Source organism: Aquarana catesbeiana, linkage group LG04, assembly GCF_042186555.1.
Source record: "Aquarana catesbeiana isolate 2022-GZ linkage group LG04, ASM4218655v1, whole genome shotgun sequence".
NCBI lineage: Eukaryota > Metazoa > Chordata > Amphibia > Anura > Ranidae > Aquarana > Aquarana catesbeiana.
In genome coordinates, this window is record NC_133327.1 from 14458214 (window position 1) to 14481916 (window position 23703).

A 23703-nucleotide genomic window follows, 5' to 3' on the forward strand; every position below is an offset into this window, starting at 1 on the left:
ATCGCCCCCTATAGGTCAGGATTGGATCAAACTCCTCTGTGGCCGCCACATCCATCTTCTGATTGGTGGCGCCTCGTTGCGTTCTGTGCGTTTTTTCTACTTGAAAATTGTGTTTGTCTGGCCGTGTTTTTGTTTTGCTCTTCCTGCGTGTTGTACTGTCTGTGTTACAGTCCTGTTCCAGCTCATGTGTGACTTGTTAGTAAATCTTGGCGCGGTCCGTCCGCTGCGCTCCGTTCCTCAGACGGACGTGGGAAGGCGGATGAAGAGGTCCTCTCACACCCTGTGATCCGTCCTCAGTGGGATGTTTTGTGTTCATGAATTCTTTATTTTCTCTGTAAACACAGGCTTACAGTGTATCTAAATCCACCAATAGAAATCAAATACATTGATGCTTTCCAGTCCTTAGACACCGCATTTGTTTTAGTTTTTCAGGCTAAGAACATTTTCAGCTAGTACAGAAGCCAAACAGTTGGTCCTGCCAGAAATGTCCTGTCCTTGTCACTTCCTGTGACCATATGACAGTGTTCTCAGCATTCCTAGCTGTGGACTACAGAACACCTCCACCTCTTACAAGATGCCACCTCTCCATCCCATGGAGGGAAAGAGCGGTTTGTAGCCTAAGGCCGATGCATTTTAACAGAAGTAGCAGCCGTCCCTCGTCCCCACCCCCCCCCATCCCAGGCAGCAGCAGCTGTCTCGGCTTCTTTCTTCCTCCCCACCCGTCCCAGGCAGCAGCTGTCCCTCGCACCCCCCCACCCCGTCCACGGTGGCGGCAGCTGTCCCTCGTCCCCTCTGTCCGTCCCTGGTGGCGGCAGCTGTCCCCCACACCACCCCCTGTCCCTGCTGGCGGCAGCTGTCCCTCGTCCCCCCCCCCCCCCCCATCTCAGGTGGCGGCAGCTGTCCATTGTACCCCCTCCCCCCCCCACGTCCATGGTGGCGGCAGCTGTCCCTCGTCTCTCCCCCCCGGATTCTTCCTTCCTCTACCCCAGTCCCAGGTGGCGGCAGCTGTCACTCGTCCACCATCCCAGGGGGCGTCAGCTGTCCCCCGTCCCAGGTGGCGGCAGCTGTCCCTTTGTTCCCCCCCCTGTCCCAGGTGGCGGCAGCTGTCCCTCGTCTCCCCCCCGTCCCAGGTGGCGGCAGCTGTCCCTTTGTTCCCCCCCCCCGTCCCAGGTGGCGGCAGCTGTCCCTCGTCTCCCCCCGTCCCAGGTGGCGGCAGCTGTCCCTCGTCTCCCCCCCCGTCCCAGGTGGCGGCAGCTGTCCCTTTGTTCCCCCCCCCCCTGTCCCAGGTGGCGGCAGCTGTCCCTCGTCTCCCCCCGTCCCAGGTGGCGGCAGCTGTCCCTCGTCTCCCCCCCCGTCCCAGGTGGCAGCGGCAGCTGTCCCTCGTCTCCCCCCCCCGTCCCAGGTGGCGGCAGCAGCTGTCCCTCGTCTTTCCCCCCGTCCCAGGTGGCGGCAGCAGCTGTCCCTCGTCTTTCCCCCCGTCCCAGGTGGCGGCAGCAGCTGTCCCTCGTCTTTCCCGCCAGTCCCAGGTGGCGGCAGCAGCTGTCCCTCGTCTTTCCCCCCAGTCCCAGGTGGCGGCAGCAGCTGTCCCTCGTCTTTCTCCCCGTCCCAGGTGGCGGTAGCAGCTGTCCCTCGTCTTTCTCCCCGTCCCAGGTGGCGGCAGCAGCTGTCCCTCGTCTTTCTCCCCGTCCCAGGTGGCGGCAGCAGCTGTCCCTCGTCTTTCTCCCCGTCCCAGGTGGCGGCAGCAGCTGTCCCTCGTCTTTCTCCCCGTCCCAGGTGGCGGCAGCAGCTGTCCCTCGTCTTTCCCCCCGTCCCAGGTGGCGGCAGCAGCTGTCCCTCGTCTTTCTCCCCGTCCCAGGTGGCGGCAGCAGCTGTCCCTCGTCTTTCTCCCCGTCCCAGGTGGCGGCAGCAGCTGTCCCTCGTCTTTCTCCCCGTCCCAGGTGGCGGCAGCAGCTGTCCCTCGTCTTTCTCCCCGTCCCAGGTGGCGGCAGCAGCTGTCCCTCGTCTTTCTCCCCGTCCCAGGTGGCGGCAGCAGCTGTCCCTCGTCTTTCCCCCCTTCCCAGGTGGCGGCAGCAGCTGTCCCTCGTCTTTCCCCCCGTCCCAGGTGGCGGCAGCAGCTGTCCCTCGTCTTTTCCCCGCCCCAGGTGGCGGCAGCTGTCTCGTCTTCTTCCTTCTCCCCCCGTCCCAGGTGGCGGCAGCTGTCCCCCGTCTTTCCCCCGTCCCAGGTGGCGGCAGCTGTCCCTCGTCTTTCCCCCCCGTCCCAGGTGGCGGCAGCTGTCCCTCGTCTTTCCCCCCCGTCCCAGGTGGCGGCAGCTGTCCCTCGTCTTTCCCCCCGTCCCAGGTGGCGGCAGCTGTCTTTCTTCATCTCCTCCCCCCGTCCCAGGTGGCGGCAGCTGTCCCCCGTCCACCATCCCAGGAGGCGTTAGCTGTCCCTCGCCCCCCGTCCCAGGTGGCGGCAGCTGTCCCTTTGTCCCCCCCCCCCACGTCCCAGGTGGCGGCAGCTGTCCCTAGTCTCCCCCCGTCCCAGGTGGCGGCAGCTGTCCCTCGTCTTCTTCCTTCTTCTCCCCCCGTTCCAGGTGGCGGCAGCTGTCCCCCGTCCCAGGTGACAGCAGCTGTCCCTCGTTCCCCCCCCCCCCCCCCCCCCCCGGCAGCTGTCCCTCGTCTTCTTCCTTCTTCTCCCCCCGTTCCAGGTGGCGGCAGCTGTCCCCCGTCCCAGGTGGCGGCAGCTGTCCCTCGTCTTTCCCCCGTCCCAGGTGGCGGCAGCTGTCTCGTCTTCTTCCTTCTCCCCGTCCCAGCTGGCGGCAGCTGTCCCTCGTCTCCCCCCCCCCCCCCCCCCGTCCCAGCTGGCGGCAGCTGTCTTGTCTTTTTCCTTCTTCTCCCCCCCGTCCTAAGGCCTAAGGCCGATGCATTTTAACAGAAGTAGCAGCCGTCCCTCGTCCCCACCCCCCCCCCCCCCCATCCCAGGCAGCAGCAGCTGTCTCGGCTTCTTCCTTCCTCCCCACCCGTCCCAGGCAGCAGCTGTCCCTCGCACCCCCCCACCCCGTCCACGGTGGCGGCAGCTGTCCCTCGTCCCCTCTGTCCGTCCCTGGTGGCGGCAGCTGTCCCCCACACCACCCCCTGTTCCTGCTGGCGGCAGCTGTCCCCCCCCCCCCCCCCCCCCCATCTCAGGTGGCGGCAGCTGTCCATTGTACCCCCCTCCCCCCCCACGTCCATGGTGGTGGCAGCTGTCCCTCGTCTCTCCCCCCCGGATTCTTCCTTCCTCTACCCCAGTCCCAGGTGGCGGCAGCTGTCGCTCGTCCACCATCCCAGGGGGCGTTAGCTGTCCCCCGTCCCAGGTGGCGGCAGCTGTCCCTTTGTTCCCCCCCCTGTCCCAGGTGGCGGCAGCTGTCCCTCGTCTCCCCCCCCCGTCCCAGGTGGCGGCAGCTGTCCCTTTGTTCCCCCCGCCTGTCCCAGGTGGCGGCAGCTGTCCCTCGTCTCCCCCCCGTCCCAGGTGGCGGCAGCTGTCCCTCGTCTCCCCCCCCGTCCCAGGTGGCGGCAGCTGTCCCTCGTCTCCCCCCCCGTCCCAGGTGGCGGCAGCTGTCCCTCGTCTCCCCCCGTCCCAGGTGGCAGCGGCAGCTGTCCCTCGTCTCCCCCCGTCCCAGGTGGCAGCGGCAGCTGTCCCTCGTCTCCCCCCGTCCCAGGTGGCAGCGGCAGCTGTCCCTCGTCCCCCCCCGTCCCAGGTGGCGGCAGCAGCTGTCCCTCGTCTTTCCCCCCGTCCCAGGTGGCGGCAGCAGCTGTCCCTCGTCTTTCCCCCCAGTCCCAGGTGGCGGCAGCAGCTGTCCCTCGTCTTTCCCCCCAGTCCCAGGTGGCGGCAGCAGCTGTCCCTCGTCTTTCTCCCCGTCCCAGGTGGCGGTAGCAGCTGTCCCTCGTCTTTCTCCCCGTCCCAGGTGGCGGCAGCAGCTGTCCCTCGTCTTTCTCCCCGTCCCAGGTGGCGGCAGCAGCTGTCCCTCGTCTTTCTCCCCGTCCCAGGTGGCGGCAGCAGCTGTCCCTCGTCTTTCCCCCCGTCCCAGGTGGCGGCAGCAGCTGTCCCTCGTCTTTCCCCCCGTCCCAGGTGGCGGCAGCAGCTGTCCCTCGTCTTTTCCCCGCCCCAGGTGGCGGCAGCTGTCTCGTCTTCTTCCTTCTCCCCCCGTCCCAGGTGGCGGCAGCTGTCCCCCGTCCCAGGTGGCGGCAGCTGTCCCCCGTCCCAGGTGGCGGCAGCTGTCCCCCGTCTTTCCCCCGTCCCAGGTGGCAGCAGCTGTCCCTCGTCTTTCCCCCCCGTCCCAGGTGGCGGCAGCTGTCCCTCGTCTTTCCCCCCCGTCCCAGGTGGCGGCAGCTGTCCCTCGTCTTTCCCCCCGTCCCAGGTGGCGGCAGCTGTCTTTCTTCATCTCCTCCCCCCGTCCCAGGTGGCGGCAGCTGTCCCCCGTCCACCATCCCAGGAGGCGTTAGCTGTCCCTCGCCCCCCGTCCCAGGTGGCGGCAGCTGTCCCTTTGTCCCCCCCCCCCACGTCCCAGGTGGCGGCAGCTGTCCCTAGTCTCCCCCCGTCCCAGGTGGCGGCAGCTGTCCCTCGTCTTCTTCCTTCTTCTCCCCCCCGTTCCAGGTGGCGGCAGCTGTCCCCCGTCCCAGGTGACAGCAGCTGTCCCTCGTTCCCCCCCCCCCCCCCCCCCCCCCGGCAGCTGTCCCTCGTCTTCTTCCTTCTTCTCCCCCCGTTCCAGGTGGCGGCAGCTGTCTCCCGTCCCAGGTGGCGGCAGCTGTCTCTCGTCTTTCCCCCCCGTCCCAGGTGGCGGCAGCTGTCCCTCGTCTTTCCCCCGTCCCAGGTGGCGGCAGCTGTCTCGTCTTCTTCCTTCTCCCCGTCCCAGCTGGCGGCAGCTGTCCCTCGTCTCCCCCCCCCCCCCCCCCCCCCCGTCCCAGCTGGCGGCAGCTGTCTTGTCTTTTTCCTTCTTCTCCCCCCCGTCCTAAGGCCTAAGGCCGATGCATTTTAACAGAAGTAGCAGCCGTCCCTCGTCCCCACCCCCCCCCCCCCATCCCAGGCAGCAGCAGCTGTCTCGGCTTCTTCCTTCCTCCCCACCCGTCCCAGGCAGCAGCTGTCCCTCGCACCCCCCCACCCCGTCCACGGTGGCGGCAGCTGTCCCTCGTCCCCTCTGTCCGTCCCTGGTGGCGGCAGCTGTCCCCCACACCACCCCCTGTTCCTGCTGGCGGCAGCTGTCCCCCCCCCCCCCCCCCCATCTCAGGTGGCGGCAGCTGTCCATTGTACCCCCCTCCCCCCCCCCCACGTCCATGGTGGTGGCAGCTGTCCCTCGTCTCTCCCCCCCGGATTCTTCCTTCCTCTACCCCAGTCCCAGGTGGCGGCAGCTGTCGCTCGTCCACCATCCCAGGGGGCGTTAGCTGTCCCCCGTCCCAGGTGGCGCAGCTGTCCCTTTGTTCCCCCCCCCTGTCCCAGGTGGCGGCAGCTGTCCCTCGTCTCCCCCCCGTCCCAGGTGGTGGCAGCTGTCCCTTTGTTCCCCCCCCCCCCCCCCGTCCCAGGTGGTGGCAGCTGTCCTTTGTTCCCCCCGTCCCAGGTGGCGGCAGCTGTCCCTCGTCTCCCCCCCGTCCCAGGTGGCGGCAGCTGTCCCTCGTCTCCCCCCGTCCCAGGTGGCGGCAGCTGTCCCTCGTCTCCCCCCCCGTCCCAGGTGGCAGCGGCAGCTGTCCCTCGTCTCCCCCCGTCCAGGTGGCAGCGGCAGCTGTCCCTCGTCCCCCCCCCGTCCCAGGTGGCAGCGGCAGCTGTCCCTCGTCTCCCCCCCCGTCCCAGGTGGCGGCAGCAGCTGTCCCTCGTCTTTCCCCCCGTCCCAGGTGGCGGCAGCAGCTGTCCCTCGTCTTTCCCCCCAGTCCCAGGTGGCGGCAGCAGCTGTCCCTCGTCTTTCCCCCTAGTCCCAGGTGGCGGCAGCAGCTGTCCCTCGTCTTTCTCCCCGTCCCAGGTGGCGGTAGCAGCTGTCCCTCGTCTTTCTCCCCGTCCCAGGTGGCGGCAGCAGCTGTCCCTCGTCTTTCTCCCCGTCCCAGGTGGCGGCAGCAGCTGTCCCTCGTCTTTCTCCCCATCCCAGGTGGCGGCAGCAGCTGTCCCTCGTCTTTCTCGCTGTCCTCGTCTTTCTCCCCGTCCCAGGTGGCGCAGCAGCTGTCCCTCGTCTTTCCCCCCGTCCCAGGTGGCGGCAGCAGCTGTCCCTCGTCTTTTCCCCGCCCCAGGTGGCGGCAGCTGTCTCGTCTTCTTCCTTCTCCCCCCGTCCCAGGTGGCGGCAGCTGTCCCCTGTCTTTCCCCCGTCCCAGGTGGCAGCAGCTGTCCCTCGTCTTTCCCCCCCGTCCCAGGTGGCGGGCAGCTGTCCCTCGTCTTTCCCCCCGTCCCAGGTGGCGGCAGCTGTCTTTCTTCATCTCCTCCCCCCGTCCCAGGTGGCGGCAGCTGTCCCCCCCCCCCCCCCTCGTCCCAGGTGGCGGCAGCTGTCCCCCGTCCACCATCCCAGGAGGCGTTAGCTGTCCCTCGCCCCCCGTCCCAGGTGGCGGCAGCCTGTCCCTTTGTCCCCCCCCCCCCACGTCCCAGGTGGCGGCAGCTGTCCCTAGTCTCCCCCCGTCCCAGGTGGCGGCAGCTGTCCCTCGTCTTCTTCCTTCTTCTCCCCCCTGTTCCAGGTGGCGGCAGCTGTCCCCCCGTCCCAGGTGGCGGCAGCTGTCTCTCGTCTTTCCCCCCCGTCCCAGGTGGCGGCAGCTGTCCCTCGTCTTTCCCCGTCCCAGGTGGCGGCAGCTGTCTCGTCTTCTTCCTTCTCCCCGTCCCAGCTGGCCGGCAGCTGTCCCTCGTCTCCCCCCCCCCCCCCCCGTCCCAGCTGGCGGCAGCTGTCTTGTCTTTTTCCTTCTTCTCCCCCCCGTCCCAGGTGGCGGCAGCTGTCCCTCGTCTTTCCCCCCCGTCCCAGGGGGGGCGGCAGCTGTCCCTCGTCTTTCCCCCCCCGTCCCAGGTGGCGGCAGCTGTCCCTCGTCTTTCCCCCCTGTCCCAGGGTGGCGGCAGCTGTCCCTCGTCTTTCCCCCGTCCAGGTGGCGGCAGCTGTCTCGTCTTCTTCCTTCTCCCCGTCCCCAGCTGGCGGCAGCTGTCCCTCGTCTCCCCCCCCCCCGTCCCAGCTGGCGGCAGCTGTCTCGTCTTTTTCCTTCTTCTCCCCCCGTCCCAGGTGGCGGCAGCTGTCCCCCGTCCCATGTGGCGGCAGCTGTCCCTTGTTCCCCCCCCCCCCCACACGTCCGCTTTGGCGACAGCTGTCCCTCGTCTTTCCCCGTCCAGGTGGCGGCAGCTGTCTGTCTTATTGCTCCCCCGTCCCAGGTGGCGGCAGCTGTCTCGTCTTCTTCCTTCTTCTCCCCCCCCCCCCCCCCGTCCAGGTGGCGGTAGCAGCTGTCCCTCGTCTTTCCCCCCGTCCCAGGTGGCGGCAGCAGCTGTCCCTCGTCCCCCCCCCCGTCCCAGGTGGCGGCAGCAGCTGTCCCTCGTCCCCCCCCCCCCCCCGTCCCAGGTGGTGGCGGCAGCTGTCCCTCGTCTCCCCCCCCCCCCCCACCCCCCCGTCCCAGGGGGCGGCAGCAGCTGTCCCCTCGTCTTTCCCCTGTCCCAGCTGGCGGCAGCTGTCTTTCTTCGTCTCCCCCCCCCCCCCCATCCCCGGTGGCGGTAGCTGTCCCTCGTCTCCCACCCCGTCCCAGGTGGGCGGCAGCTGTCTCGTCTTCTTCCTCCCCCACCCCCCGTCCCAGGTGGCGGCAGCTGTCCCCCCGTCCCAGGTGGCGGCAGCTGTCCCCCGTCCCAGGTGGCGGCAGCTGTAGTCCCCCCCCCCCCCCCCCCCCCCTCTTGTCCCAGGTGGCGGCAGCTGTCCCTCGTCTTTCCCCCGTCCCAGGTGGCGGCAGCTGTCTCGTCTTCTTCCTTCTTCTCCCCCCCCCCCCCCCCCCCCGTCCCCAGGTGGCGGTAGCAGCTGTCCCTCGTCTTTCCCCCCCCCAGTCCCAGGTGGCGGCAGCAGCTGTCCTCGTCCCCCCCCCCCCCCCCCCCCGTCCCAGGTGGTGACGGCAGCTGTCCCTCGTCTCCCCCCCCCCCCCCGTCCCAGGGGGCGGCAGCAGCTGTCCCTCGTCTTTCCCCCCGTCCCAGCTGGCGGCAGCTGTCCCTCGTCTTTCCCCCCGTCCCAGCTGGCGGCAGCTGTCTTTCTTCGTCCCCCCCCCCCCCCCCCCCATCCCCGGTGGCGGTAGCTGTCCCTCGTCTCCCACCCCGTCCCAGGTGGCGGCAGCTGTCTCGTCTTCTTCCTCCCCCACCCCCCATCCCAGGTGGCGGCAGCTGTCCCCCATCCCAGGTGGCGGCAGCTGTCGTCCCCCCCGCCCCCCCCCCCCTCTTGTCCCAGGTGGCGGCAGCTGTCCCTCGTCTTTTTTCCTTCCTCGTCCCCTGTCGGCGGCAGCTGTCCCACACCCCACCCCTAGTCCCAGGTGGTGGCAGCTGTCCCTCGTCTGTTGGTTTTATCACCTTGTATGATGCAGGAGCAAAAAAAAATTTTTTTTTTTTTTTTTTATGCAGCGAAATGCGTTATTGCAATGCACAACGTTCCATGGGAATGTGATGCTAATGACGAGGGGAGGAAGCCGCACTGTCCTCAACATTGGGGCTCCTCACTGCGTTTTGCTTAATGGGTAATATTTCATGAGATCTGGCTGACCGTACGCGTTTCTCCTGAGTTGTATTTAAAGTGGCGGGCCGGGAGTTCCTTCCCCTGACTGTAACGCAGATCATGTGACCGCACTGCTCCATTGTAAGTGTAACAACCATCATTAATATTGTATGATCGGATATGTATGTGCCGGGAGATCTCCTGCCTGCTGGGTGATCACTGCTTGTTCATGTCTTGATGAGCCAGATCTGACAAAGGCTGGGTCCTAGGGCATTTTAACCCTGAGTGTGGCCCCTGTCACTATGGGGCCCCATCTAATGTAGGAATGAGCGGAAAGACTGCAGACATGATACAGGAGATGATCAGAGACTACAGACATGATAGAGGAGATGGTCAGAGACTGCAGACATGATAGAGGAGATGGTCAGAGACTGCAGACAGGGTACAGGAGAGGGTCAGAGACTGCAGACGTGATACAGGAGAGGGTCAGAGACTGCAGACGTGATACAGGAGAGGGTCAGAGACTGCAGACGTGATACAGGAGAGGGTCAGAGACTGCAGACGTGATACAGGAGATGGCATCAGGTTCGGCATCTTACTAAAGAGTTTGTATAGCATTTAGTTTCCAGCACGTGGCGTGCTCTAGAAAGATTTCACCCCCCAAGAGGACAGGAAGTGACTTCTAATGAGACAGTGGCTGATCAGAACACTTTCATTAGTTAAAGCCCAACTGAACTTTCAGTTTAAATCTTAATATACTCCAGATACATCGTGCTGCAGAGAAGGACCCTTGCACTCTGCGTGGAAGCAGTGGTCTCTCTGCAGAGGTGCAACAGTCGCTGTAAGTCAGAGCTAGAGCTTTCTGCACTCAACACGGAGCACAGATTTTGCTGACTTGGCAAAAGGGGGGTGCCGGACCTCTGCAGAGAGGACACTGCTTCCACATAGAGTAAGCGTTGTGCTAGGGGGACCGGGACAGGCTTTTCTACTCTGGCTGATAGCTGTTCTCTATAGAAAATGTACTGAAGAATATTTTGCACACCTGGCGGGGGCAGTTTCCATGTGCTTGGGGTGTGCATGCGCCTTGACTGGTGCTCAAGAGGTCATGGGACATATAGTTCCAATCCATCGCTGCTCTTACGGGTGCACATGCGCATTGTGGCCGGTGCTTAGGGAATCCTGGCATATATAGTTCCAATGTGCCGCTGTGCTTAGTGTTGCGTTTGACCGTTGTTGCTGGTGCTCAAGAAATCATGGGTCGTGTAGTTCCTAAGCATTAGTGTACTCGGGTGCTGTATTTAGGGCATGAACATGCATTGTGATTGGTGCGCAAGGAATCGTGGGATTTTTAGACCAAAGGCATAAGGTTTAATCCTCCTGCACACTTCTCAACCAATTTGGGTGAAGTGCAGTGGAGAGAAACATGGCGGGAAGAGCTTTTCATAGAGAGATATTTTTTTTTTTATATATTACGTCTAGGCTGTGGAGGGCCCTGTGACTGTGCCTAGGCTAAGGCGGACGATTGGGGGGTGGTGTAACTGCACCTAGGCTGAGGCGGACGATTGGGAGCGGGGCCGTGACTGCGCCTAGGTTGTCGGATGATTGGGGGGGTGGACTGCGCCTAGGCTGAGGCAGACAATTGGGGCTGTGACTGCGCCTAGGCTGCGGCAGACAATTGGGGCTGTGACTGCGCCTAGGCTGAGGTGGTTGATTGAGGGGGGGCGTGACTGCAGCTAGGCTGAGGCGGACAATTGGGGGGGCGTGACTGCAGCTAGGCTGACATAGACGATTGGGGGGGGGGGGGCGCGTGACTGCGCCTAGGCTGAGATGGATGATTGGAGGGGGGGGCATGACTGCGCCTAGGCTGAGGTGGACGATGGGGGGGGGGGGGGCATGACTGCGCCTAGGCTGAGGTGGACGATGGGGGGGGGGGGCATGACTGCGCCTAGGCTGAGGTGGACGATGGGGGGGGGGGGGCATGACTGCGCCTAGGCTGAGGCGGACGATTGGGGGGGGCATGACTGCGCCTAGGCTGAGGCAGGACGATTTGGGGGGGGCATGACTGCGCCTAGGCTGAGGCGGACGATTGGGGGGACGGCCCTGTGACTGCGCCTAGGCTGTAACCCACTAAAGCTGTGGGGGGGGGGGGGGACGGTAGAAAGTCGGGGCAGATGTTGAATAACCAACCGTGCATACATCCTCTAGGATGCTGGACGGAGCCTATAAACGTTTGGTGAGTTGCGACTTTGTAGCGGTGGTTATTAATTTTTTATTTTTTGGGGGGGGTGGGGAATTTTTTTTGCAAAAGCCTTCAAACTTCTGATCAGGTGAAATGCTAAGTGATTTTCCCCTTTATCTGGTGACCCAGCCCGTCTTGCCTTGGAGCAAATCCTCACCACACCCACCTGCGTTCTTATATGTTAAACATGTCAAGAATGTCGCCAGTTACAATCTGCACTCCGAACTGAAAACGCGCCGTTTGGCTGCAGAGCTCACAGTTATTTATTTTTAAAATTATTTTTTTTTTTTTTTTATTTAAATCTGACCTCCAGCCTTCCCTTCAGACTTGCATAGTTGTACCGACTCCTGATAAAGTCAGAATGTATCTAAACTCTTGTTAGTAAATCTTGGCACCGTCTGCTCGCCGCTCTCCATTCCATGCGCTTGAAAAACATCACACGGTGTAAGCCGTTTTCAATGGGGCTTTTTATGCTTTTGTATTCTTTATTGTATTTCTTTACTTAACTTTCGTTTGTAAACGTTGTACTTAAATTTGTTTCTAAACCCATATCTCCATAATGTAGATGGGAGGTGTTTTGTAGTCTACAGAGATGGCTGAGAATAATGCACAGGAACTTGTAAGCTAACTAGACTTCTGGCAGAATCTTTTACTTTCAGTAGTAGTGGTGTTTGTTTTTTTTTTTTTTTTTTTTTTTTTTATATTTATTTTATTTTTTTTAAGAGTGTATCTGAACCCAAAAATGTAATATTTAGATGTGGTGACTGCATTAGTTTTCTTTTTTCAGGATTTACCCCCTTGCACAAAAAAAACAAAACAAGTTTAATTTCTTTTATGCATGTGGAGTCTACAAACTTTTGTACAACGACCGTATGAATTCTTTCATGTTGGTTTTAATAAGAATGAATTTGAATTTTAAATTATGTTTATTAAAATAAAAATGTGTAATTTTGATCCCAATCTGATTAATTTTCACCTTTAAAACTCCCCTTTCTATTTCTTCCTTAGATACATCTATCACTATAAAATATATATTACAATCTCTCACAAAAGTGGGTACACCCCTCACATTTTTTGTAAATATTTTATTCTATCTTTTCATGTGACAACACTGAAGAAATGACACATTGCTACAATGTAAAGTAGTGAGTGTACAGCTTGTATAACAGTGTAAATTTGATGTCCCCTCAAAATAACTCAACACACAGCCATTAATGTCTAAACCGCTGGCAACAAAAGTGATTGGGCCCAATTAGCCATTTTCCCTCCCCGGTGTCATGTGATTTGTTAGTGCTACAAGGTCTCAAGTGTGAATGGGGGGCAGGTGTGTTAAATTTGGTGTGATCGCTCTCACTCTCTCATACTGGTCACTAGAAGTTCAACATGGCGCCTCATGGCAAAGAACTCTCTGAGAATCTGAAAAAAAGAATTGTTGCTCTACATCAGTGGTTCTCAACCTTACTAGGGCCGTGACCCCTTGATAAAATTTCCTGAGTTGTGGGGACCCCTAACAGTGAAATTATTTTCGTAGCATGGGTTGTCAGCACCCAAGGCAAGACAAGCCATTTGCGCCCCTAATGGACATTTAGCGCTCCCTGAGTCCCTTCCACTAGTACAATATTGAAACCCCTTATGGTACATTTTAAGATGTACCACTCTTTGTTCTCCTTTCTTTCTCTATCCTAATTTCTTGTTTTTTCCCCATCCCTCTCTCTAGCCATCTTTCTTGTTCTTTTTATTATTCTTTCTCTCCCTTTTTCTTTGTTCCTCCCCCTCTTTTCCTCTCCCTTCCATGTATTCTCTATTTTTATTCCTTCTCTTACTACTTGGTGGGAATGGGATGAGTGGCACTGCTGGCGGGGAGTTCCGATGCATGGCAATGCTGGGGGGAGTTCTGAGCCAACTTAGGTGCTCTTGATGAAGGTCATCTGCTGATCTGAGAACTGTAGTGGGGACTTTTAATGGCAACTATAATCACAGGTAGCGTTACTCACTGTGTCTTTGACTTTGTGGTTTCTCTTAACAGTGACACCTATGCCGAAATCAGGTGATAGGGTCTCCTCCAGCCCCTCCCACTTCACATTCCTCACCAGTCAGATGACCTCTAGTCTCTGTCCCCCAGCCATGCCGTGAACTGAATTTGCGGCTGCGAAGAGGCTGAGCGGGCAGCCACGGGCTCCAGGGACAGCCCTGCTGGGCGGCCACAAAAAGGCTGGGAGAGTGGTGAGGGCTTCAGGAACAGCCCAGGATTCGGTGACCCCTGGCAAATCATCATTCGACCCCCAGGTTGAGAACCACTGCTCTACATTAAGATGGCCTAGGCTATAAGAAGATTGCCAAGACCCTGAAACTGAGCTTCAGCACGATGGCCAAGACCATACAATGGTTTAACAGAACAGGTTCCACTCAGAACAGTCCTCGCCATGGTCAACCAAAGAAGTTGAGTGCACATGCTCAGCGTCGTATCCAGAGGTTGTCTTTGGGAAATAGACATATGAGTGCTGCCAGCATTGCTGCAGAGGTTGTAGGGGTGGGGGGGTCAGCCTGTCAGTGCTCAGACCATACGCCGCACATTGCATCAAATTGGTCTGCATGGCTGTCCTCCCAGAAGGAAACCTCTTCTAAAGCTGATGTACAAGAAAGTCCGCAAACAGTTTTCTGAAGACAAGCAGACTAAGGACATAGATTACTGGAACCATGTCCTGTGGTCTGATTAGACCAAGATCAACTTATTTGGTTCAGATGGTGTCAAGTGTGTGTGGCGGCAACCAGGTGAGGAGTACAAAGACGAGTGTGTCTTGTCTACAGTCAAGCATAGTGGTGGGGGTGTCATGGTCTGGGGCTGCATGAGTGCTGCCGGCACTGGGAAGCTACAGTTCATTGAGGGAACCATGAATGCCAACATGTACTGTGACATACTGAAGCAGAGCATGATCCCCTCCCTTCAGAGACTGGGCCACAGGGCAGTATTCTAACATGATAACGACCCCAAACACTCCTCCAAGACGACCACTGCCTTGCTAAAGAAGCTGAGGGTAAAGGTGATGGACTGGCCAAGCATGTCTCCAGACCTAAACCCTATTGAGCATCTGTGGGACATCCTCAAATGGAAGGTGGAGGAGCGCAAGGTCTCTAACATCCACCAGCTCCGTGATGTCGTCATGGAGGAGTGGAAGAGGACTCCAGTGGCAACCTGTGAAGCTCTGGTGAACTCCATGCCCAAGAGGGTTAAGGCAGTGCTGGAAAATAATGGTGGCCACACAAAATATTGACACTTTGGGCCCAATTTGGACATTTTCACTTAGGGGTGCACTCACTTTTGTTGCCAGCGGTTTAGACATTAATGGCTGTGTGTTGAGTTATTTTGAGGGGACAGCAAATTTACACTGTTATACAAGCTGTACACTCACTACTTTACATTGTAGTAAAGTGTCATTTCTTCAGTGTTGTCACATGAAAAGATAGAATAAAATATTTACAAAAATGTGAGGGGTGTACTCACTTATGTGAGATACTGTGTGTATATGTGTGTATGTATGTATATATATATATATATATATATATATATATATATATATATATATATATATATATATATATATATATATATATATATATATATATATATATATAAAAAATTATATATCTAAAAATAAAATTGTGGGAAAAAAAAAAAATTTAGGCTACCCCAGTGAGGCACATCATTCCTCAAACTGGAAGGAACCCCCAGCGCCTAGTTTCAGCTTTATCCGTGACGGCACACTTGGCGGATGGGCCGAGCAGACATACGTTTTTTTCCCCCAGACCGGCCCAGGAACTGTGGGGGGTGCTAAGCAAATGGCACTCATAGCAAACCAGTGTGGTAATACGGATCCTGTTTTCTGCACACAGTCTGGTTTATGATTAGCAGGATTGTATGCGGCTGATATGACAACGCACTGACTGTCACCTCCAGGGCACGTCTGAGCTGCAACCCCCCCCCCCTCCTTTCCTCCGCCCGGCTTTGCTGACATGTCAGGAATTTGTTAGAAAGTGCAATAGGCTACTAGGACAGGCGTGTGACAGCTGAGGGAGAGGAAAGGGAAGGACTCCCATAGCTCTACAGCTTCAAGGCAAACGCTCAATTTGTTGTCGCTATACGGGGGAGGGGCAATCCGTAGTGAGACATTGCAATCGCGTGATTTTTTTTTTTTTTAAATTCATTGTTGTGGTATTTTGCAAAAAAAAAAAAAAATTGCCATGCACACAGGAACGTAATCGGATCCACATTAATGCATGCCGCATCCTTAACGCGGTTTCATCAAAATGCATGTTTTCCGTAGAGGTTCACCGTAAAACGCGGCGCGCAGAAATGAACCGGTCGCATAAAGATTTAAACAAAGCAAAAAATGTATTTTTTTACCACCTGCCGCAGTATATTTACAGGTACAGGCAGAGCCGCCTACATGTACGTGACCTACCTTCTCCCGGGTTCTCGCCATCTCCTGTCTGATCAATCTTTATAAACAATGTTACTTTGTATCTCTCTCCCTTCTGCACAATGTTTATAAACAATGTTTAGACCGTAATATAAATATATATATATATATATATATATATATATATATATATATATATATATATAAATCTATCCTTGATCAGGCATTATAGAGATACAATGTTACTCTGTATCTCTCTCCTATCTGATCTATCTCCTATCTGATCAATGTTTATAAACAATATTATTCTATATCTCCTGCCTGATCGATTGTATCTCTCTTATCTCAATGTTTATAAACCATCGATCAGGCAGGCGATACATAATAATGTTTATAAACATTGATCAGACGGGAGATAGAGAGATACAAAATAACATTGTTAATAAACATTGATCAAGCCGGAAGATTTATTGTTCTTTTGTATCTCTCTATCTCCAGTCTGATCAATGTTTTTATAAACGATGTTACCTTGACCAGACTGGAGCTAGAGAGATGCAAAGTAACATTGTTTATAAACGTTGAGATAAGAGAGATTCAATGTTACTTTGTATCTCTCTAGCTCCAGTCTGGTCAAAGTAACATTGTTTATAAACATTGATCAGACTGGAGATAGAGAGATACAAAATAACATTGAATCTCCCGCTTGATCAATGTTTATTAACAATGTTATTTTGCATCTCTCTATCTCCCGTTTGTTCAATGTTTATAAACGATGTTACTTTGACCAGACTGGAGCTAGAGAGATCCAAAGTAACATTGTTTATAAACATTGAGATAGCGAGATACATCGATCAGGCAGGAGATACAGAATAATATTGTTTATGAACATTAATCAGATAGGAGATAGAGTAGCATTGTATCCCTCTCATGTCTGATCAAGGCTTATAAACAATGTTACTTTGTGTCTCTCTAGCTCGAGTTTGGTCAAAGTAACATTGTTTATAAACATTAATCAGACGGGAGATAGAGAGATACAAAATAACATTGTTAATAAACATTGATCAAGCGGGAGATTCAGAATAATATTGTTTATGAACGTTGATCGGATGGGGAGATGGATACAGTGTAACATTGTTTATAAACACATTGTATCTCTCGTCTGATCAATGTTTATAAACAATGTTACTTTGCATCTGATCAATTTTTATAAACTGTGTCAGATGGGTTTTATTTTTATTTTTTTTTACTGCAGGAGCTTCTGTGTTTACACAGCAACTCCTGGCTGTCATTTTGACAGTTGGGGTTTGCTGGCATATGTGAAGGGAGGGAGAAAGGGGTGGGGTGCAGAAGAGGGACAGAAGGACAGAACATACTACACATGCCCTGTTTTATTTCATTAAAGTTGTTTTTTGGCCTTGTCCAGCACCCCCAGTGTCCAACTGGTCAAGGTATTGCAGCTGCTTCCTTCTGCTTCCCAATCCTTGCACGCAGATGATCTGAAGAACACATTACATTGAAGCAGATGGATGGGTATGACGGCCCGGAAGCCAGCACTGCAGACCGAGCTGACCAATAGCTAATGCTTCTCTCCTGTTGGCAGGCGACAGGTCCTCTTATTTGTACACTGGATGAACACGCTCATTGTCGCGTCTTCCGTGTCCCTCTCCCGAAAGCGTTCCTGGAAATTCAACCGCCCCAGGCCATGGCTGAACTGGGAGTATGAAGGCCGCCAAACCTTTCCTATGTCTCATCTGCCGTCTAAATGGATTTGGTCTCGTGAAACTTGTTTTGTTCCAGCAGCAAAATAAATCACGTTTTCCTTTTTAGTATTAAATTGGAACTTCGTCCTTCCCTTCAGTCTTGCACAGTTGTTCCGGCTCCTCTCCTGGACTGAAATGCTTGCTCTGATTTCACTGCACACTGTGAGCTTCTCACGATGGGCATCAGAAGCTGCAGCAAATCCCCAGTCTCCGACCATCTTTGGTAGTGGGTAGCTTCTAATCCTCTGTAGTACCAAATGTGGCCCTCTGGGTATTTCAGGGGTCCCACTGGAGACAATCCATGTCTAGTACATTGACAATCATGGGTGTAAAGTACGAATTTTAATGACAGGTCCACTTTATATTAGGCCAGAGACAGCATGTGCAACTAATGTACTGTGCTTTCAAAATTTCTACAAATCCTCTTCCAGGGGTTCCTGGGAAGATTCACAGCTGTGGGTGCCCAGTGTAGCTAGACATGATTTTTTTTTCCTCATATAAATATCAGTATATTCCATATGGACGCAAGATGTGAGAAGGGTCTTGGTGCAGCAAAAGTTGGTCTACATTACGAACCCTGTGTCTAGAGCAGGTTTTTTTTTGTTTTTTTTTATTTTGTAAATTACTTTTTATTGAGGTTTATAGTACAGGCATACAACATTAAGCCGCACAGCGAGGCAAAACAAACAACCAGGTCACAATAAGTTGTAACCGATTTCACAACCCCCCCCCCAAACCACGAACCAATAAACCCCCCCCCCCCCCCCCCAACACGGTCAACATTTGCCCATACAAAAAAAAGAAATTTGCAGTCTTCTGAGGAGGCAGATATATGATCTGCTGGGGCAATGACGCCCTCATCAATCAGAGGAGATGGCGCATATATTACATTTCCAGACCTCCCACCCTCCACCTCATCAAGAGATGTAAGGACCCTAATCCCTTCAGTAAATTATAACTTTTTAATGTGTTTACTTCAAAATCACCCACCACCTCAGGAACTCTAACCCTTGTTTATGTAGCTCTATCTTTTTAACATGGAGGAATCCTTAAAAAATACCTTTCTAGTCTCAGGGAACCTCTGACAACGATTACCAAATCTACAGGTCTCCATAGATTTGTGTGAAGAATGTAGGACTGAATAATAAGTAATGTGGAGTACTTGACGTGCTCAATGCGTACAGGGATGGTCAATACGATGAAATGAAACAAATGATTAATAATGGCCAGAAAAGATACACAGACAGTGCAGATTACAGCGGTTCTTCATATGGATGCTCAGTGGGGAAATAGCTGATTATTATGGTGGTCAACAGGAGAAGGGTTCCATTATGTTGGTGATCTGTGGTAAAAGGGTTCCATCATGCTGGTGGTCAATGGGAGAAGGGTTCCATTATGTGGGTAGTCAGTGAAAGAAGAGTTCCATTACACCGGTAGTCAATAAGAGAAGGGTTCCATTATACAGGTGGTCAATGGGAGAAGGGTTCCATTATACTGGTTGTAAGTAGAAGGGTTCTGTTCTGCTGGTGCGTCAGTGGGAGAAGGGCTCCATTCCACTGGTGGGTCAGTGGGAGAGGGGCTCCATTCCGCTGGTGGGTCGTTGGGAGAAGGGCTCCATTCTGCTGGTAAGTGGTTGGGAGAAGGGCTCCATTCTGCTGGTAAGTGGTTGGGAGAAGGGCTCCATTCTGCTGGTAAGTGGTTGGGAGAAGGGCTCCATTCTGCTGGTAAGTGGTTGGGAGAAGGGCTCCATTCTGCTGGTAAGTGGTTGGGAGAAGGGCTCCATTCTGCTGGTAAGTGGTTGGGAGAAGGGCTCCATTCTGCTGGTGGGTCGTTGGGAGAAGGGCTCCATTCCGCTGGTGGGTCGTTGGGAGAAGGGCTCCATTCCATTGGTGGGTCGGTGGGAGAAGGGCTGCATTCCGCTGGTGGGTCGGTGGGAGAAGGGCTCCATTCCGCTGGTGGGTTCCATTATACTGTTGTCTACCTTTACCTCATTTCTGGTGTCCGAATTTTTTTGCAATATCCTCAGCACTTCCTATAGGCATGTAGTGTGTGTGTGTGTGTGTGTGGTTTGTATGTATGGTGTGCAATAATGACCCGGGTCATACCAGCATAGGGCTCACGTTGACTTCCCCATTTGATGGTCCATTCAGCTTATCATCTGACTGAATGGGGAAGTTTGGCATCATTTTAGGTTTTTTTTTTGTCATGTGCATATGCTGGTTTATATCATGTGCTCCTTGAGAATGCATGTTGGCATTGTCTTAAAATTTTTTTATTGTATTTAATTATAGTAATCTATATGTATATAGCATTGGATAGTTTATGTTCAGAGGGATACTTTTTGGTACTATGGTCTTCTTTCTTTTTTCTTTCTCTAATGTGAATGCTTTTTATGATTATTTTCACCAGCTAGTGGTTAAAATGTGGTATTTTTTTCGGATTGAGGTATTTCGTGAAAAAAATACTGCATTATGGCCGCTAGATAGCGCTTGCGATCATAGGAAATAAGCATATTAGACAAAATGCGGTGGGTTTTTCATTGTGGTGTGCAAATATTTGTCTTCCAATGGGGACATCTGTTTGAAGGGACAACTAAGATGGGAATTTCCCTCACGCTAGAGACATTTCCTATCCCTTCCTGATTCCAAGACCAGAAGTTATGAGAAATCCATTAGTAACCACACCGCAAAGAAAAATAAACTGATGGTTTCTTATGCTTCTAAAAAGTTTTGAATTTCTCGGTGCCCTCTCGTACAATGCAGATATGGTCTTGTATTGTATGTGGAGGAGGTAACACGCAACAGTGGCCTGGAGCCTCTTATAGAGGAAAAGGGGTTTGAGGGTGGATAGGAAGGAGGCAGAGTTTTAGATGGGGGTTAGTATGTGTCTGGAGGACACGCGCTGTGTTCATGACTGATGTTCACTGAGTCTTCATTTTTTAAATTTTTTCCCCTTCCCCCTTTTTCTTTCTCTAGCCAACATGGCAAGCATACTATCTAAGCGGCTTGGGAAGAGGTCTCTGCTTGGAGCCCGGGTGTGTACTACCCCGATGTTATCGGCAGACTGCATGACGGTGGAGTCGGCGGGAGACCTTGCAGTTTCAGCTCAACTAGGAGCTTATGAGGGTGGATGCTACAAGGAGTGCTTGGAGGAGGCCATGTGTCCCACCAACCTGTCCACCAACCGCTTCAAGCTGTACCCAGGACAAAAGGTAGGACGTCTGCTGCTTGATCAAGTGTGCACCAATTCCTGTTGTCAATCCATAGACCCCCAACTATCCCATCTCTGGAGCTCAGATCTGTCTTTTCTTCTATTGGCTGCTTTTTTTTTGGGTGTAGGAATTAGAAAAAAGTATAAAGGTATAGGGTTGTTTTTTCGTTTTTTTTTTCCAAGAATCCTACTTGCCTAGGTGGATGCAGCATTGAACTGATGCCCCCACGCCGGCTTTAAGACTGAGAACTAAGCGATCAAACACCGCTGATCGCTCAGCTCTCAGAGCTCCATGAACAGAGAGCCGGTGATTGTAAGTCTTATTATTCATGGTCCCTCATCTGTAGAGTAGTTACATTGTACCTTCAAGTATTCCCTGTAGGGTATGCTATGCATGAAGGCCCTAGGCTGTAGAATAGTATTGCTGAAAGTACTATATAGCATAGTAGTCACTACACCATCATCTTGGCTGAAGATTACTACATCCAAGAATTACATTCTTTCTGTAATATAAAAACAAATGATCCAAGGTCTGGTGTTACCCCAACATCACCTCCATCCCTAATTCAATACATATATACAAGGGGTTCGCCCTGGGACTTTGAGTGAGGTGAATATGGTTAGTCAAACATGTCATAGTAGTAAAATAATGTAGATTTATTACAATTTTTGCGCACTTGAAACACAACAGCAGTAACTACAGGATGATAAAATATGCATATAATGTGAACATGAGACAATCCACATACATGGTAAAACAATATATACCAATATACAAACATCAGAGAAATTTGCAAGCATGAGTAGTACCCAACGACATTTTGCAAGACCGTGCTCGCTCTTCAGGGGTAAATGTTTTGCTAAATCTGTAATACAAGTAGTAAATCAAATGAATGAGTGTATGTTGCATCAAATCAGCAGGAGGTGAGTAATAATCGGGGTCAGGCTAGGGACCCCATACTCACCAATGGGCTGGACCAGGCCATCAGTCACTGATGCCACCGGTGGCAGCAGCAACAAACATCCAACACGTGAGCTGAGGAAGTGGAGCAAAAGGTAACCCCAAGGGGGAAACAACCGGAGAACCGACATGACCTTGGTTGATACAAATATAAGTGTCCCTAGAAGTCTTCCCTTGTCCATGATCATGAACTGTAAAGATGGTAAAAAAAATATATATGTATATATCAGAAAGACCCTGCAAATAAGGTAAACTTCCTGCTGTGTTGGCTTCTAGGAACACTTATATTTGTATCAACCAAGCCCATGACAGTGCTCTGGTTGTTCCTCCGTTGGGGTTACCTTTTGCTCCGCTTCCTCAGCTCCCGTGCTGGATGTTTGTTGCTGCTGCCGCCGCCGGTGGAGTCGGCGACTGATGGCCTGGTCCAGCCCATTGGTGAGTATGGGGTCCCTAGCCTGACCTCGATGATTACTCACCTCCTGCCTATTTGATGCAGCATACTCATTCATTTGATTTACTACTTGTATTACAGATTTAACAAGGCATTTACCCCTGAAGCGTGAACGCGGTCTCGCGAAACGTCGACGGGTACTTCTCATGCTAGCAAATTTCTCTGATGTTTGTATATTGGTATATATTGTCTTACCATGTATGTGGATTGTTTCATGTTCACATTATATGCATATTTTATCGGCATGTAGTTATTGCTGTTGTGTTTCAGATGCAATAAATCTACATTGTTTTACTTCCATGACATGTTTCTTGACTAACCATTTTCACCTCACTCAAAGTCCCAGGGCGAACCCCTTGTATATATGTATTTATAAGTCATTGTGAATTTTCACATTAAGAATCTCCATTTTTCCATAAATTCATCCCATTCCACAAGGATTATCTGTCCAGATGACGAAGATGTTGAAAAAAATGTGATCTAGGCACACAAACCAGTACTTGTCAGCAAATATGCTTCATTCCTCGCTATTGTGTTCCTTCCCAGGAAATAGTGTGTGCATATGAGCACTTACCATGACAAAAACGTCGTCTATGTATCTGTGCTATGATAAAATGTGGCAAAAGCACATAAACCAGTACTCGTCGGCAAACATGCTTCATTCCCACTACCTCCATTGTGTTTTTCCCAGGTTCTACTTTTTTTTTTTTTTCCTACTTGCCTATTGTGCACCTTCCTGGTTTCTGAGCACTTACCAATTTTTTTAATGGTGCCTTCCCAATTCAGTATAAGTTTGCGTGCCTTTTTATCATTCTGTGCTGAATAGCATAGTCTTTAGTGACTAATGGAGTTTGTTTTAGTAACCATTGTCTTTGTTAAAGGTAAGCTTTTCGCTGTTGTGCATTGTTCACCCTCTGGTCATCTGAATGACATGAGTTTCACTTTTGATCTCTGCTTCCGCTTTTGGGAAAGCAGAAGATCCAGTTCATGTGCCATTGGTCATATTTCAAGTCTATAGAGGGATGCACAAAAGCCACACTGGATGATCTGGTAGCTTAGTGATCGGCCACAAGAGCAGACTCTATTGGGTATGATACTCCTTGACCTCCCCCACATTCATGGTTAAGCCCCCTTTTGACTAAAACACAATGGAGAACTACGAGACGGAGAACAATGTGCTTTGGTCAGGCCTTTGAATAGTTTTGAGTTGCAATAAACTTTTTGGATACAAACATAAAAAAGAATGAGCGTATGTGCAGGTTTTGTTTTATCTATGAAGGGTGTATGAACACATTGTAAGGTCTCTTTCCTTGTGATAGGTGTACATCACCCACAACGGAAAGGAATGGGTCGGTTTGGTGGAGCAGCACAATCACATCGACGACGAAGTGAAGATTTTCGTTTTGGAATTGGGGCTCCACCTGTGCAGGAAGACGGAGGACGTCCGTCTCGCAGAGACCCCCAAAGCCATGAGCATGTTGATGGAGCAGACTCTGTCCACCAGCTCTGCGGGGTCTGCCAGCGTGACTCAGAGATCAGTGTCTCGCAGCATTGATGTCCCCAAGAGGTGAGCCCATTTTACTGCCTCCTTTACCAGCCAAAGAGTTAGGGCTTATTAAAGCCAAAAGTTTTTTGTTTTGTATAGAGTAGGGGAGGATTTTACCACTTCATCAAAACTGGAAAATAAAATAGTTTTGTCTTTAAAGCGTATCTAAACCCAAAAACAAAAATGTTTTATATTGGAGCTCACCAATCCTTAGATATGGTTGCTGCATTAGGTTTATACTTTTTTCTTTTATTTTCAACTGGTGGTCCTGCCCAGTAACACACTTTCTGTCTTAGGGCGGCTGCTCCTCTCTATGGAGGAGCAATGGAGCCCCCCTTGGAGAGCATCCTTGTCAACTTGGGGAGTACATTCTCATCACGGTATCTGTATGCCAGAATGAATGAACTCCTGAACATGCAGAGGAATTGTCTCATCCCATGCCCGCTAATCAATACTGCTCAAAACTTGGTGGAAGC

General features: G+C 53.0%; 1 protein-coding gene across 1 annotated transcript in view; it reads left to right on the plus strand.

The window, feature by feature from the left end:
* ZNF395 (zinc finger protein 395) overlaps nucleotides 1–23703 on the plus strand; it is a 55910-nt gene that overhangs the window by 4364 nt on the left and 27843 nt on the right. The window contains exons 2-3 of the mRNA XM_073624858.1: nucleotides 20035–20270; nucleotides 23001–23248. Of these exons, the coding sequence (XP_073480959.1) occupies nucleotides 20040–20270; nucleotides 23001–23248 (479 nt within the window). The 5' untranslated portion in view covers nucleotides 20035–20039. The remainder of the gene's footprint in view (nucleotides 1–20034; nucleotides 20271–23000; nucleotides 23249–23703) is intronic.